The 15,063-nt window shown below is 51.8% G+C and overlaps 4 protein-coding genes and 2 pseudogenes across 6 annotated transcripts, besides 2 other annotated features; 5 read left to right on the forward strand and 1 right to left on the reverse strand.

Moving 5' to 3' along the window:
* Positions 1 to 1,009: 1,009 nt before the first annotated feature.
* Positions 1,010 to 3,177, forward strand: NCS54_01361600 (FAD-binding PCMH-type domain-containing protein; the record flags this gene model as incomplete). Its single annotated transcript, XM_053158800.1, has 7 exons — positions 1,010 to 1,099; positions 1,158 to 1,576; positions 1,625 to 1,648; positions 1,704 to 1,884; positions 1,951 to 2,634; positions 2,687 to 2,917; positions 2,998 to 3,177. 7 exons carry the CDS (start codon positions 1,010 to 1,012, stop codon positions 3,175 to 3,177), a joined length of 1,809 nt encoding a protein of 602 aa, XP_053014775.1.
* A 1,024-nt stretch (positions 3,178 to 4,201) lies between these two features.
* NCS54_01361700 lies at positions 4,202 to 5,238 on the forward strand (annotated as a pseudogene). Its single transcript has 2 exons — positions 4,202 to 4,434; positions 4,482 to 5,238.
* Positions 4,202 to 5,238: a sequence feature.
* Positions 5,239 to 5,790: 552 nt separating this feature from the next.
* On the forward strand, positions 5,791 to 5,989 carry NCS54_01361800 (Hypothetical protein; the record flags this gene model as incomplete). Its single annotated transcript, XM_053158801.1, has 2 exons — positions 5,791 to 5,819; positions 5,869 to 5,989. The coding sequence occupies 2 exons, from the start codon at positions 5,791 to 5,793 to the stop codon at positions 5,987 to 5,989; spliced, it is 150 nt and encodes a 49-aa protein (XP_053014776.1).
* Positions 5,990 to 6,622: 633 nt separating this feature from the next.
* Positions 6,623 to 8,169, reverse strand: NCS54_01361900 (Hypothetical protein; the record flags this gene model as incomplete). Its single annotated transcript, XM_053158802.1, has 3 exons — positions 6,623 to 7,324; positions 7,388 to 7,786; positions 7,837 to 8,169. The coding sequence occupies 3 exons, from the start codon at positions 8,167 to 8,169 to the stop codon at positions 6,623 to 6,625; spliced, it is 1,434 nt and encodes a 477-aa protein (XP_053014777.1).
* A 3,256-nt stretch (positions 8,170 to 11,425) lies between these two features.
* On the forward strand, positions 11,426 to 12,603 carry NCS54_01362000 (annotated as a pseudogene). The gene is made up of 6 exons: positions 11,426 to 11,448; positions 11,504 to 11,673; positions 11,749 to 11,761; positions 11,824 to 11,913; positions 11,964 to 12,306; positions 12,376 to 12,603.
* Positions 11,426 to 12,603: a sequence feature.
* Positions 12,604 to 13,778: 1,175 nt separating this feature from the next.
* Positions 13,779 to 14,927, forward strand: NCS54_01362100 (Aldehyde reductase; the record flags this gene model as incomplete). The annotated part of the gene is made up of 4 exons (XM_053158803.1): positions 13,779 to 13,898; positions 13,950 to 14,037; positions 14,100 to 14,444; positions 14,503 to 14,927. The coding sequence occupies 4 exons, from the start codon at positions 13,779 to 13,781 to the stop codon at positions 14,925 to 14,927; spliced, it is 978 nt and encodes a 325-aa protein (XP_053014778.1).
* Between the last annotated feature and the right edge of the window lie 136 nt (positions 14,928 to 15,063).

Below are 15,063 nucleotides of genomic sequence, written 5' to 3' on the forward strand. Positions count from 1 at the left end.
ACTACCTAGGCTATTTTTCGCTTATTATCTGGCGTCTTAATTACTCGCGATAGATGCTATAGAGCGCGTCTCGCAGCACCAATCGGAGAATACATTTTGGGGGCTTAGTCAGGCGGCGCGCCCACCTATCAGCCGCCGTGCCCTCAATTGTCGCCTGCCTCTGTAAAAATACGGCTGTCCTCTAAACCCGGGCTATTTCCGTCGTCAATTCTACTAACTGAAGATGCCCTCTTTGCTGTTTCTTGATTACTCATTTACACGTCTTAACGCGTCTCGTCGCGTCTTCTCGTGGTACTCGTGTTATAGTATGCTTCCTTGCTCTTCGACGGGCATTTTTGTTCTTGAAGAAATCATCTTGAATCACGCCCGAGACATAGCCTAATCATGGATTATGATAACGTATGTGATAAGTGTTGAAATGCTGGGGTGTCACGTGTGGGTCAAGGATCTTAAGATTAAAAGCAGGCCCCTCAGGGGCAGATACTTAACGAGAACACGAACACAACACGAATACACTGATTCAACCAATGGACCGAATACGCGTACTGTCTGACACTATCCACAGACTGTAATTACGTCATGGTTTCACGAGTCAAATTCAATCACTGTGACAACCTTGTTCCCCTCATCGTGCGCCTTGTACGAGTTCGGTTGAACGCGTATACAAAGTGGAGGGGAGCAAGTCTGCCAGTCGCATAATTTTCGTATCGCCGACCCAGTTGCTCTAGAGCGCCCTAAAAACTCGTTGTCTGTGCTATGCCTACCTTGGCTTGCACCCCTAGCGAATCGGATACCTATGCTTCCAAGCTTGCGTAACGCTTTGCGTTGCGAGATGCCGCTCTTTCCGTAGTCTATGCGAATAGCCTGCGTTGTATGTATGCCATCATTGACCTATCCTGTAGTAGACTGGAAAACAAGCATTGATATAAAGACGTTTGTTCATGCACAACCAGAGTGCTGTTGTACCACCCTATCCATCGTTGCCTTCTACCCTTGACAATTGCCTTCCATGCATTGCCTGTCAACCTTCGCTACCCCCGCGCTTGTCGCGGTAGGCTTACTGGCCGGCACTGGTCTTGCTGCTGACGAGTGTAAATGCGTGAGTGCCACAGTTCTTTTTGACCGCGATGAGTCGCATGAGCTCACCGGCATATTAGACGCCGACGGAGCCCTGCTGGCCATCGACCAAATCCTGGAACTCGTTGAACTCGACATTGGATGGGCGCCTTATCCATTACACCCCACCGGCGGCTGTCTGCTACCCCTCTCATGCCAACTACAACAAAACTGCCTGCGACTCAGTCATTCGAGATTGGTCCAAATCAACCTTCCACTCGGGCGACCCAGCAAGTATTCACACCGAATGGGGTAATGCTGGTTGCCTCCCAATTTACGAAAATGGAACCAGCATTTTTGGAGATCCTGACGCAGGGGAGCGAGGCTGTTCCAACGGCCCTCTGCCGGCTTACGTTGTCAATGCTACCACGACGAACCATGTCCAAGCGGCGCTGGATTTCGCTACCAAGAACAACTTGAGGTTGACCATTAAGAATACCGGACACAATGGTGCGGGAAGGTGAGAAGACCCATCTTTATACTGCCACTTATTACTAACGCGGAACAGAAATGTGGGAAACAACAGTCTATCGCATGTGCACTATCTACGTGGCCTCTGAATAAATATTGACGAGCATGAACTCTAGGATCTGGACTCACAACATGAAGGGTATTCAACTACACGATAAGTTCAAGCCATCATGTCCTAGCGACAAAAGCACCCCAGACTCTCGCATGGCAGCTACTGTAGGCGCCGGTATTCAAGACGGAGAGCTTTTCGAAACCCTGGCGTCCCTAGATGTCATGGCAGTTGGTGGTACCAGCAAGGTAAGGAGGAACTATTGTTCTGAGACAACCTTTTTCTGAATCCAGCTAACGTACGTACCTTTACAGGATGTTGGAGTAACTGGATGGGCTACCGGAGGTGGCCATGGTTTCATGACTGGCCTGTACGGCCGGGGAGCAGACAACATCCTGGAAGCAGAGCTTGTTATACCCTCAGGCGAAGTCTTGACAGTCAATGAGTGTCAGAACCAGGATCTCTTCTGGGCCATCCGCGGTGGAGGTGGTGGTGCCTTTGGAGTTATCACAAAAATGACCGTGAAAGCATACCCAGCACCGAAATTGGTAATGGGCAGTTTCGATATTGCTGCCTACAGTAACACAACATCGGACGCTTGGTACAGACTCGTTGCCGAGATCCACGCCCTCTTCCCCGCTATGCAAGATGCTGGCATCGCAGGATATTATACCATGGAAGGGCCTCCGTCAGTCGATGTACTGACATTTAGCGGTTCGCTCATTCTGTTTGATGGGTCCAACAAGACCTATGACCAAGCCATGGAGCCATTCAGGAAACTGTTAAACGCATCAAGCGGCGCGGTCAATGGAACCATTAGCAGACTTCCGATTAACTCTTGGAAAGAGCTGCTCGAGACTCTACCAACCATCGGATCTGTCGATGGAGGCCACAGCGTTAGGGCCTCGCGGTTGATTTCGAGACACACTGTTGCGGAAAATATTCAAGAGTTTGCATCCGTGTACAAAGAGATTGGGCCAAGCCGAAAAGTACCATCGGTATGTACCATGGGAACGCTGCCAAGATGCACGTGCTAACGAGTCCGACTAGAACGGCCTGCCCAACCCTTCCATCTCCGGCACTCTCACTATTAGCCACAAAGCTGTCAACAACTCGCTAAACCCCGCTTGGCGCAACGCGACTGTTCATCTGATTACGGCACAATCTTGGCCCAAGTCGTTCAACGAGTCTCAGATTAGGAGCGTTGTTCACGATATGACATATCGTAAACTGAATACGCTGAGACAACTCGATCCTAACTCAGCAGCGTATATCAATGAGGTCAGTCAATACTTGTTATGTAACGTCAGCCGTTGGACCTGGTAAAACTGACTTTATTTCTTCTTCTTTTTTTTTAAAAGGCAAACCCCATCGAACCTGGCTGGCAGTGGTCGTTCTACGGACCAAATTACGCTCGTCTCCGCGAGATCAAAGACTACTACGACCCCGAAGGTCTTCTATGGTGTCCTCAGTGCGTTGGTAGTGAGGATTGGCTGCAGCAACAAGATGGAAAACTCTGCCGACCGTTTGCAACGTGGTAGAGATTCTATTACCGAGACGCCGCAATCTCACAGCCGACGGCCGTTTCTATCTGGCGAACCATTGCTCCTAGTCCACGAAATTCTAAAAGAGCCAATAACCCATAGTGTGGAGATACTGAGAATATCAGCCTTGTGAGACTGACTCTTAATTTGATTGAGAGTTGCTAGTTCGTTGGTTGTAATGCTGTGAGTGCTAAGCGAATAGCGGCCCAGGATAAAAGTGACAGTTTTCGTTCCTAAATGTGTGTTTTGGTCTAACAATCGATATCCCTGGCCTTTTGAGATAATGGATGACCAGGGTAAGCCTGTTGGCGATTATATCTGGCACAAGTTTGTACCTGGAAGTTGACAGAGTCCCATCGTTTCATCCCCTCTGTGAAGGGTTGTGATAGTGTAAATTACAGCTATATAGTCCTCATGCGTTTTACATACGAGCTGAGGAAAGAAGAAAGAAAAAAGAGAGAAGGACAGAAAGTCCTTCGACAAAGTAACTAAGTCGTCACTAGAGCAACAGTGCTCAGGCCAGTAAGAGGACAAGGCACTGCCTTGTCCAGCAGGGCCTAGCCCGCTACACTACAGATACCTGCGCATAGGTATACTCAGTGTTAGGCGGCTCGAGTGTGGTGCATCAGTGGAATTACGAACCACCCTTGATGGGTTCATGTACTCTGCTGCTCTGCAGCCACCAATGATCATAGCTGCACAAAGCGCTGCCTGCTGGTGACGACCGGTTAATGCCAGCCACCCTGTTGTCCTTTATTTTGCGTTTTGTGCATAGAGTCATGCTCCATGTGCCCGTCTCGGGGTATCTCAGCTCAAGGACGTCAGGCCCAGAGCTTACCCAGCGCCGTCGCAGGGTTGTCAGGAATAGGAATCTCAGCACTGAAGTCACCTTAATGAAAGGCGCCACTTTGTATGTGCTGTGTGGAACCATGCGAAAAAGCCGCCCATTTTCGGGACAAACAACGCCGAAGCGAAACTACCCTTTCTCCCCAGACTCGAACACACGTCTAGTCCGACTAGGCCGACCACTATGGCTTCACACGACAAGCCATCGGCCGAAGTGGCCGAACACCACGAGGCTTCCATCCCAGACGCCCCGTCCAAGGACCTCGCTTCAGACGCCGCAGCCAAAGGCCAAGGTATCACTGGCTACGAAACCCTGGGCGTGTGGAAGACGGTCATGGCGTTCAAGATGAACTCCTTGATCTGCTTCCTCGTCACTTTCAGCGCCGCTACAGACGGGTACCAGATTGCGTACCTGGTGCACCTCTCCGACCACGGCACAACAGTTAATCTTGTAGGCTAATTGGAAATATCATTGCCAACCCGGGCTTTGTCGAAAAATTTGGCACGCAGACCAACGACAAAGGAGAGACAGTCCTCGCCTCGTCCAGCATCAGCACTTGGGCCGCGATTGGGTCCGTCGGCCAGATCGTCGGCATGACCACGTTGCCTTTTCTCTCGGATAAATACAGCGGAAAGATTGCTATGTACTGGTACTGGCTTCTTCTCGCCATCAGCGTTGCGATTGAGTGCATTGCTCAGGACTGGAAAGTTTGGCTTGTTGCGAAGTTGTTTGGCGGCATCGGCGTGGGTTGCTTACAATCGACGATCCCGACATACGTTTCGGAAGTTGCCCCGATTCGAGTAAGGGGCGCTTTCTTCATGTGTTACAGTCTGTGGTGGATCACAGGCCAATTCTTCGGACCCCGTACTCTCCAGGTCATGTCGACATACGATGCCAAAAACTACCTGACCCCGGTGTGCACACAATGGTCCCAGATCGGCCTCATGATCATCATCTACTTGCTTATTCCGGAGTCTCCGGCTTGGTGTGCGTCTCGAGGCAAGGCTGAGCGCGCCAAGAAGGGTCTTCAGTTTATCTACAAGGGCGTCAAAGACTTTGACGTGGAGCATCAGTACAACCTGTTAGTCCTGACTGTCGATCACGAGCGTGCCGTGGCAGCGGAGCAGCGAAGTGAGAAGTGGTACGCAATCTTCAAAGGAAACAACGGCCTGAGAACATTGATCTCCTGCTGGACTTTAATGGCTCAGTAGTTCATCGGCCTCGGTGTGTTTTTTACCACCGGTACATACTTCTTCCAACAGGTCGGAATCAAGGATCCGTTCAAGGTTACCTGCATCACTTCAGGCATCAACATTGCCTTTAGTATTCTCGTGATATTCCTTGCCGACCTCTCGGGTCGTCGATGGATGGCATGCTCTGGAACCACGATATGCTGGGCGTGTAATATTGCAGTCGGAATTCTCGGCGTTGTGCCCCAGGTTAAGGCTACCGAGATCCTGATTGTCTTTTTTTGCTTGTCTCTGGAGTAAGCCATTACTTGTTCCCTTGATGAAGCGTCGCGCTAATCATTCTCGGTAGATGTTGGGCTGGTGGCCAACGGTGCGACTGGCTGGGGCTTCATTGGCGAGATCTCGTCTCAGCGGCTGCGACCTTACACAGCAGGTTTCGCCGTCGCATCTACTTGTTGTGTCAGTGTCGTTCTAGGTGTCTTGGGTCCCTATATGGTGAACGCGAATGAGTGGAACTGAGGTCTGAAGACCTGCTGGTTCTTCGTGGGCCTGGGACTGCCATTCACCGTCGCGATGTGGTTCCTCATTCCTGAGACCAAAGGGTACGCCAATAAGCTCCTTACTAATGCGGGTCCATCTAACAGTTTCTAGTCACTCCGCTGCCGAGTTGGATGAGCTTTTTGAGCGCAAAATCAAGCCGTGGAGACTCCACAAGACGGCCACCGCCACCCAGCGCATTATCGAGAACAACAGGATGAAGGCGGATGGATAGGAGGCTTGAGCAAGGGCCCCATGATGGAAAAGCTCATCCCTAGCGTCGTTACGGGCATTGGCAGAGTCGCCATCTCGTGGGATCGCGATGGTGACGAGACCGAGTTTGACGTTGAGGGCGTGCATCGATATCTTCGCCATGGATTGTACCGTATTGCTTACTGAAATGGAATGTGCAACGTCTGATCTCCAGTCTGGTGGCCTCCAGGTACATTGGCCGCATCTTTCGTCCACCTTTCATCACCGTAACCAATCACTTGCCAACTTTGGCTCGCTCTCGAATAAATGTCAGTCGCTTTAATTAAAGATGCGTACCGCCCAATTTCCAGTGCCAGCGAAGCGCTCTGAAGATCTGAAGACGTGAAGCCTGGGTTCATCCAGGCCTCTCCAAGGCATTTGCATATCCGTTCCAATTCAAATCACTGCCTCGAGCAGCCTATTGCTTCGCTGAAGCTGATGGTGGAGTGATATATGGCTCCCACTCGCTCGGACCCAGTAGGGCAGTCAGCTAAGACATTAGGGCCTGCTGGCTTTGGACACCTAGCCTTTCATGGTTCTTGGTTTTATTGCTCAAAGGGATGTGTCAACAATATTCATTCTTTTCTACACCCTGGCCCATCTACTGTCAAACTTCTCAAGAAATGCCAGCATCAAGAATGACTCTGATATACCTCCGTACAGGGAACTCTGCATTCTTATTAGAGACCTGCAAGATGATATGATATGACATTCCATCAAGACCCGTATACGGAAGCCAATGCTGGGCCGGGAAATTGAAAAATCCCGGCTTTTTGCTGTCAGGAATCGTAACCTTGACCACAGGACCAAACGTCACATCTTGGAAGCCACAGTCGTTCTTCTCGAGCTTTCCACCCGCCTCTGAAGAAGGTTCAATGACACATCGCGGCACTGCCTCGGCACCGATAGGGTGGTTCAGGGTCGGCTCCAGGTACTGATACCACTGAAATTCCAGCTGGGAATCATCTCCAGGATAATCAGGATCATACGAGTCGCTGGCGTTAAGAATGATGGTGTCGCCCGACTTGACGGCCTGTCTCATAAAGGCTGGGCCACGGTGGCCATTCACAATCGGAACGGGAGGGTGGCTGGCTGCCCAGAAATCAGGCGTCAACGTCCAGCGCATGCGAGTAACGAAGTCGTTCTGGTAATGGTCGCGCCAGCGGCATATGGTTGCTTTGTTATCAGTACGCCTTGTACGGTCGACGTCAATAATAGTATCGACGACATCGGCGTAGCGAGCACTGCCCACATTGACAGCACTATAACGACCACCCCAGCTGCCAAAGCTAGGGTGATCCGGACTACCCAGGCCATTCTAGATGAGATATAAAAACGTGGGCGTATCGCCTTCCATGATGTGCATAGACGTCGGATATACCGCGCCCAGAGGGCCCTTCTGGATCTGAGCCTTCAGCCATTCTGGAGACACCTTGGACAGGTCGCCGCGAGAAATGGGATGCGAAATGCCCTGCCAGGCCGACATGTCGAAGCACCCGAAGCCATGGATGGAGCCGATGTAGAAAACATTTGGGAATGTAACGCGGATCCAATCTCCAGTGTCGTCTTGATCCGAGATTGTGTAGGCCCGAAGACGCGAGTGCAGGGCGGCCTCGATCTCAGGGGGTCTAGTCTTGCGAATATGATGCAGCGCTTCGGCGAGGACGTTTGTTCCGCCCCAGCTAATCACCCATAGGGGATCTGGAGACTCTTCCAGTCTATCAACTAGGTTCTGTGCTCCTCGGCTAAGCGGCAAATTCATTGCTTCTTTGCCGTATACCTCTAGGGATCAGTTTGACCGAACAAGGTCGAATATAAGAAACGGCTTACCTGTGCACCCGATGAGACGAGCTGTTGAAGATACTCCTCGGTCGGGTACTGCGCATCCGGATGGACGTGCTTGTTAAGATTGTCGACAACATGCCCGTAGGCCCCGATGATTTTGCGCATCGATTCTGGGGCAGTGCGTGTAGGCAGCCATGCTGATGTGACAGCGCAGATGCCACGGGTATCGAATTCATTCGAGTACAGAAGGTATCGCACGAGGGATTGCTGGTCGTCGGGCTCGTTCTCGATGTCGGAGAGGATAAAGATCCGAGGCTTGGAAGGGAAGGAGGGTAGCCGGGTCAGGTCTGGGAGGCTCTTTTCGGACTGTAGAGACATGGTGGCGACTGTACGGGAATCGGGGGGCTTAGAAAAGAAGAAAGGAAAAGTGGCAACTCTGCAGCTCGCTGCGGAATGAGAGCTGATTTTTGAATCAGACAACTCTCTGAAGGAATGCCAAGAAGATCCGGTCCCTGGGATACTCGTTTAGCTCGGGGTGTTGTTGGACCGACAGTCGTCCCGCAGGACTCCGTCGGCATGGCGCTTAGCATATCTATTGGAGGGAATGCGCGTGTTTTACGGGTTGATCCGACCGGCGATGCTCGCATTGCAGCCGGGAGATCTAAAAACTATGCTCCTTAGAATCTTGATGTTAATGGCCTAATTCTCAAGCCTTAGTGTAAGGCTTGCCTGAATTTCAGGAAAGGCTTGAGACTTTGAAGATGATAGCCTTAGAGTAACCCGAGTATTCGAGGTTGTGTCGGTTTTTCTGCCGCTGATTGGAGTTGGCCACGTATTTGATTAACTTATCAGACGATATTTAATGGGCGGTAATGTCGGTTCTGAATTTCTGACACTTCGACTCTAAGACTGGTTTTCTCTTCATCCCCTTGCCTTGTCTATTTTTCCCACCGGAATCAACCCTGCGACGTAGAGGCTGGCTCAAGAGCCATCTCTCACGCGCTTATTCTTTCCCAAGTGATACGCACCATTGGCCTTATTCCAGGTTCACCCTGGCAAGACAGATCATGCGGGGGTGATCACCGGACTTTGCGAGGATGCCTGCTTAAATATAAAGGCGCAAAAGCAGCAATTGGATGGCCCATTTAGCCTGAATAGAGCTAGGGACCGGAAACATGATTCACTCAGCACGTTGTGAAAGGGGTAACGAGACTGGGTCCGCCGAATTGAACCAGAACAGGGGGACAACATACTTTCGGGGTTCTCCACGCTCTCCACAATCCGTTCAATCTGCTTTTATCCAAGACCCCGGCTCGTCAACGGTCCACATCCATAGACAGACTGTCACACTGAGAAGGACTAACCTCGACCCACAGGTGAATAAAGTTAAATTGCTAAGATGGGTGGCTATCATTCGTCGCGTGGCGAAACAGCTCACGAGCCACGAATCATCCGGCTTATTAGATCTTGTTTTCGGTGAACGGAGTGTTGTTAACGAGGCCTTGGTCGTCGGTGTAGCATCATCCGAAGGCAATTAGGCTGTCATCGGCCGCCAGGCGGAGAAAGAAACAACTTGGATGAGCAGAAGTGCCCTTCCCTCTCGGCTGCCTCTTCTCCTCTGTGCCAACCACTACCACCATCCATTTTCAAGACCATCTCAAAGTGTAGCACCGGGCTTCCTCCTTGCCCAGAGGAGCAAAGACCGGCTTAACTACCCCACGCTGCTTGCAAAGGGCTTCGGCTGCCCGGCGCAGCTTAACGCCCTATTTCCTGCTGATATGATATAGGAATAGAGCTTAGAGGAGATCCTCGTCCTAGAAGAAGCGGTAGCGGCCGTTAAGGTGACGTCTTAGCTGGACGATGCAATCTTCGTCCCACCCCCATAAGGCCCGCGTCCTCATGCGCATGTTAAGTACATCAGCCATCTCGCGCAGCACCACCTTATTACCAAGCAAGTCATTGAGAGTCGCGCGCTTCTGGTAGTTCAAGGGGTCGGGCCTTAGGAGCCCCTGGATACACTGCTGGACGGAATCTTCGTCAAAGTGAGCTTCGGCGTCCTAGGTCTCCTGGGAAGACTTGATTGTTTTGACGAGATTCTCATAGGCTTTGCCGATGTTGTTAGGCGTTCCTGACTGGAAGAGACTGCTAAGGTACGTCTTGGTGGCATCCGCATCTGTCTTCTTGGCCTGGAAAACGTACCCTTCCCAGAGCGCTCGCTGTTCCTGGCTCTCCGCACGTGGAACACTGTCACTCTCGCCAGTCGAGATCCACTCGTTGGCCAGCTTGTCGTACAGCTCAGCTAAGCGGTGCTTTTCCGACTGGGCATCCAGCTCGTCGCGCAAGGTACGCTCGTAGCCCTCGATGGCATCTTCAGAGACAGAGGGGTCGTTCTCAGCCTGGAGGAGGAAGCGCTGGAGGTTCTCAACCGTAGTCTGCGACAAAGGAGAGGTGGTGGGCAGCTTGGTGGCGCCTTCGACTAGGACCTTGGCCCACTCGGGACTAGGCTCGCCGTCGGCATCGCGCAGGAGAGTTCTCTTTGCCGACTCGTAGGCGGCTTTTTGCTTGGCCAGCTGGTTGAACTTGATGCTGGTGATGGAGCGGAGGGTTTGGGAGAAGGCGTCGGTCGAGGCTAGTCTCCGGGGTTCGATCTCAAAACTGAGTTTCTACAGAGGTGCTATGTGAGGAGATTATGTGTTCAGCAGAGAGGTGGTTAACGTTAGGAGATAGAGATGTAAGGAGAGATTTATAAGCCGCCGAGGCCACCTTTGCTCACCCCACATCACCAACTCAGGCTTACGGCTTTCCAGGCTGAAGTTTCATCAGCATTTCGCTGCCAATCAAGCTACCCCGGGCGCCTTACAGAGCCCTCTGGGGCAGAAGGCTGTTGGTAGTGATCCTGTTAGCGAGGTTCAAAACGCATGGGCCCCTCTCTTAATTTCTACCCCTGTAATTAGTTCAAAGGATACCATCAAAGGACTCACTATCTAATGGCTCTTTCAGGGGTTAGAGCGCACGATGCACAGCAGAAAGGTAGCGTGCACACACCAATATTTGTGGGTACGTCCCGTGTCCGTAAAAAAGGTGATTGGCTACTTCGTACAACATCAACAAGCTTTGCGGAGGCCTTAACTCGGCAGTCGAGACTCCAGCCCTGCCCTACCATCCCTGCATTGAACAGGCAAGACAGTGCATCAGCTTGTGGGCCGGCGTGACTCATCTCTCGTATCAAGGCTTCCTTGAGGCAGGCTGTCGTGTGGGCTAAAAGCTGGGCCACGACGACATGACCTCACGTTTCCCTCCGGACAACAGTCACACGGCGAAATCATCAACCAAGACCCTTCTTCGGCAGTGATGTCTGAAACTTTTCTGCTTCCAGCCCAGCACTGGCTGCACCTTGCTGAGGTTTGTCAGAACCGTAACTCGGGTGCTGCCTGGTGTCTGGCTGATGCGGCTCCAGCGAGACTCTCATCAGCAGCAAGACAATGACTCGCATCGCACGGCAGCCTTGGAATCTACTATCATCCAGGACAGGTCTAGCTGTGGCCGCGCGTTCCTTGACTAACACTTTCTGAACTAATACTGGTGGGAAAGCTCGCCCTGATGCTTCTTGGAGCTCTCTCTGACGAGCGACAGCGGGGCCGCCCTCGATGGTGAACAGTACGACACCATGAACATTCAGTGAGGATTCAATACTCCGTAGCGTATGAGAAAGCCAAGTACTAAACGTTCTTCGTCATCACGCTGTCTCGCTCTTGCTTGATGGAAAACTCCACCGAGCACCTTTGGACAAGGATATTGAGGTTCGCTTTGCTTTACCACCATCTATTAAGAAGGTTCCTGACATGTTCACTCAGGTAGCTATCGACATTGGAACGGGAACAGGTACGAGGGCCTCGCACCCTTGATAGCCAGCGTGATCGATCAAAACAGCCCCTGACTTGATGTAATTGCCCACAGGTATCTGGGCCATGTACGTACCACCATCTACCTGAGAATCTTTGCCGGAAAAATATCCGTTGACGGGCTTTCAAGGGACTTTGCGCAAGAGTACCCAGAGACACTAGTCATTGGCACAGACGTTGCACCCATTTACCCATGCTTTGGTCCGCCCAACATCCAGTTGTGAGTCTCCTGCCACACAGGGCTGCGGATATAGAATGACCGTTCATTAGTGTAATGGAGGATTTTAATCAAGAGTGGACGTTTGGAGAGTCCTGCGCCGATTACATCCACCTCCGCCGGCTGGCTGGGAGTGTCACCGACTGGACAGCTCTCTTCAAGCAGGCATACCGTTACCTGAAGCCCGGGGGCTATGTTGAAAGTCACGAGGCATCACCAAGAATCATGAGCAGCTACGGCTCCATACACCAAAACACGGCTCTGGGTCAGTGGCACATGGTCCTCGTCAAAGGTGGCGCCAAGCTCGGCAAGCCCTTCACGGTCGTGGAGGACGACACTCAGAGGGAGGCTATGGAGGCCGCTGGATTCGTCGACGTCAAGGTATCCTCTCGAAAGGTCCGTATGCTTCTTATTTGTCACAAAGGTGCCTTTATTGGTCACGTGAGCTAAACTGAAGGACAAAAGTGCCCTATCGGCGATTGGCCCGAGGACAAGAGGCTCAAGACGGTCGGCAGTTGCTTGCGGCTCGCTACAGAGCAAGACGCCGAGGGGACTTTTCTTCGCATGGCGAGAGCACTGGGCTGGAACGAAGCCCCGGTCAAGGCCTATGCCTGTCAGCTAAAGCGCGAGCTTCGTTCAGAGGAGATTCGCCCATATATATGGCAGACGATTGTCTGGGGCAGGAAGCCATAGCCATGTCACTCTACTACCAGGTATCGCAGGCCAAAACGGGGCACGACTGTCATCTGCAGGGGGGTTCTGGCATCCGGCCCCACCCGGTTGCACCAAAAAAACCAACGCAAACAGAGGGTCTGGACCTTCTGTTTGCAGCTTTGGATGATAGGGATGACTATGGCAAGCTATATTCACTCTGTACCTCAGCTTGAATTTCATGAATTTTGGGCGCCGTACCCCGCCGCGACCCTCGCTGCGACCTTCCTTGTTGGTTATCCCACCATCAATTGGCTAAAATATCCGGTAGGCTGGCACTTGCGAGGTCTCACGGCATCGAAAGTGCCGCGCAGAGCCGGTTATGGGTTTCTCCGACAAGAGAGTAAAAGGGAATCAGATATGATGTACTATTAGTACGTAATGGCTGACCAGTTCGCCTGGACCCACACATCGTTAACCAATTGCTAAATTTACGCACTCGCCGAGACTCCTGATGTGATCAATGTTTTCGTGGCGGCTGCTTCTCCACACCCCCCGCCCCCAACTTGCCCCTTGGATGCATGGGATGACGCTGACCTGACTGAACCTAAAGCAACTGAGGCCAGCCCGGAACATGGGATCAGAACTTCCACGAAGCAGCTGTTTGGGAGCTCGGCTTCTTGGGACAAACTCGGTCCACATTGAGCCGGGCCCCCGCCAGCCACGTTTGAAAGAGGGACAAGTTGGCTTCAATCGACGGAGGAGTTGCTTTGCAGCCTGCCACTCCTTGCCTCGGCCAGCACTCTGCAAGACTCGCCGCCGTGCAGCAATGCTCCTGGCCACTCAAGTCCCAAGTCTATCGCTATCCCGATAGAGACTCTACGAGACTACCATCTTGGCCAAGTCGGTGCAGACAGAACCGAGGAATGCTAAAGCAAGATGTCCGCGGGGGAGTTCACCACCCAATCCTGCATTACCTCGGCCCTATTAGCATCGCACGTAACTGGGTGCCATCGAAATCGGTTAGCCCATTCACTGTCGTAGTTGGTCTTGCATATAGGCACTGTAAGCCACTCGATCGGTGACGGACATAATCGTAACTCCGCCTATTTATATTGAACTTGCCCCGTCTTGACCGCAGTCAGCTTTATCCGCCGTTAATCTCTCAGCTAACCTTGACCCTCGCCAACCATCAGTCATTTTCTTCACCCCTTGCCATGACAATTCCAGGAATCAAATATCCTGCTGTTCCGTATGGCAGTTTCGTTGTTATCTCCGGTGTTAGCGACTTCATTGGCTCCCACGTTGCAGACCAGGCCCTTGCTGCAGGTTACAAGGTGCGCGGGACGACTCGGAGCGTACAGAAAAGCGCGTGGGTGGAAGAATAGTTCAAGACGAAGTATGGCCCAAACAACTTCGAGTTGATCGAGGTACCAGACATGGCAGCCGAAGGCGCCTTTGACAAGGCTGCCAGAGGTAAGAGATTACTTCCCCCTAATATTCATGGCCCGGAATGTTAAGTAGTAGCTATGCCGCAGGTGCTACCGGCTTCGTCCATGTTGCACAGGACATGGCAGGCTCTGCTGACCCTAGCGTCGTGGTGCCTAGAGCAGTCAATGGTGTTCTCAATGCGCTAAAAGCGGCCGCAAACGAGCCTCTCATGAAGCGCTTTGTATACACGTCCTCGTCTTTTGCGGTGACCTTTCCCAAACCGGGCAGAAGGTTCACCGTCACCGCAGCTATGTTCAACGACGAAGCTGTGGAACGAGCCTGGGGACCCAATCCTGAAGATTCTGCTGTGTATGCTTGCAGCAAAGTCGAAGCAGAGCGTGCTATCTCGAAATGGGTCGAGGACCATAAGCCCTCCTTAGTCGTCAACACAAGTATTAATCTGCCATTGACGTGGTGCTATTGATGTTAGTGTTGCTAACCGTCAGATAGTCCAGCCTAATGCCAATATTGGTCCAATAATCAGCTACGCCAACCAGGGGTACCCGACATCGTCACAATGGGTGAAAGCACTTTGGAACATGGACTATGAGTCACTTAAGCGCGCCCCTGCGCAGCACTTTATCAACGTGCAGGACGATGCGCGTCTGCATATTATTGCATTGGCTAATCCGGCGGTACAAGGCGAACGCATCTTCGCTATCGCTGGGCCTGTCAACCACAACGATATCATCAAGATATTGCGCAAGAATTATCCGCAAAGACAGTGGGAAGACTTTCCAGACAATGAACAAGATCTGAGTGTCATTGAGCCGATGAAGAGAGCCGAGGAGCTTCTGCAAGAGGCGTACGAGATGGGATTTATTAGTTTAGAGGAGAGTGTAAAAGCAAACGCTGCGGGCCTAGTTGAGGGTTAAAACTTGTTAAAGGAAAGCGTGTGTAATTATATTATATTGATGTTCCTTTTTGGTTGTGGAGGTTACTATCCCCCACCACTTAAAGAATCACACCACTGAAAGCATAGCATAAAAAATCATCGCCCTATATAAAATC

Source organism: Fusarium falciforme, chromosome 11 (genome assembly GCF_026873545.1).
Source record: "Fusarium falciforme chromosome 11, complete sequence".
Classification (NCBI taxonomy): Eukaryota; Fungi; Ascomycota; class Sordariomycetes; order Hypocreales; family Nectriaceae; genus Fusarium; species Fusarium falciforme.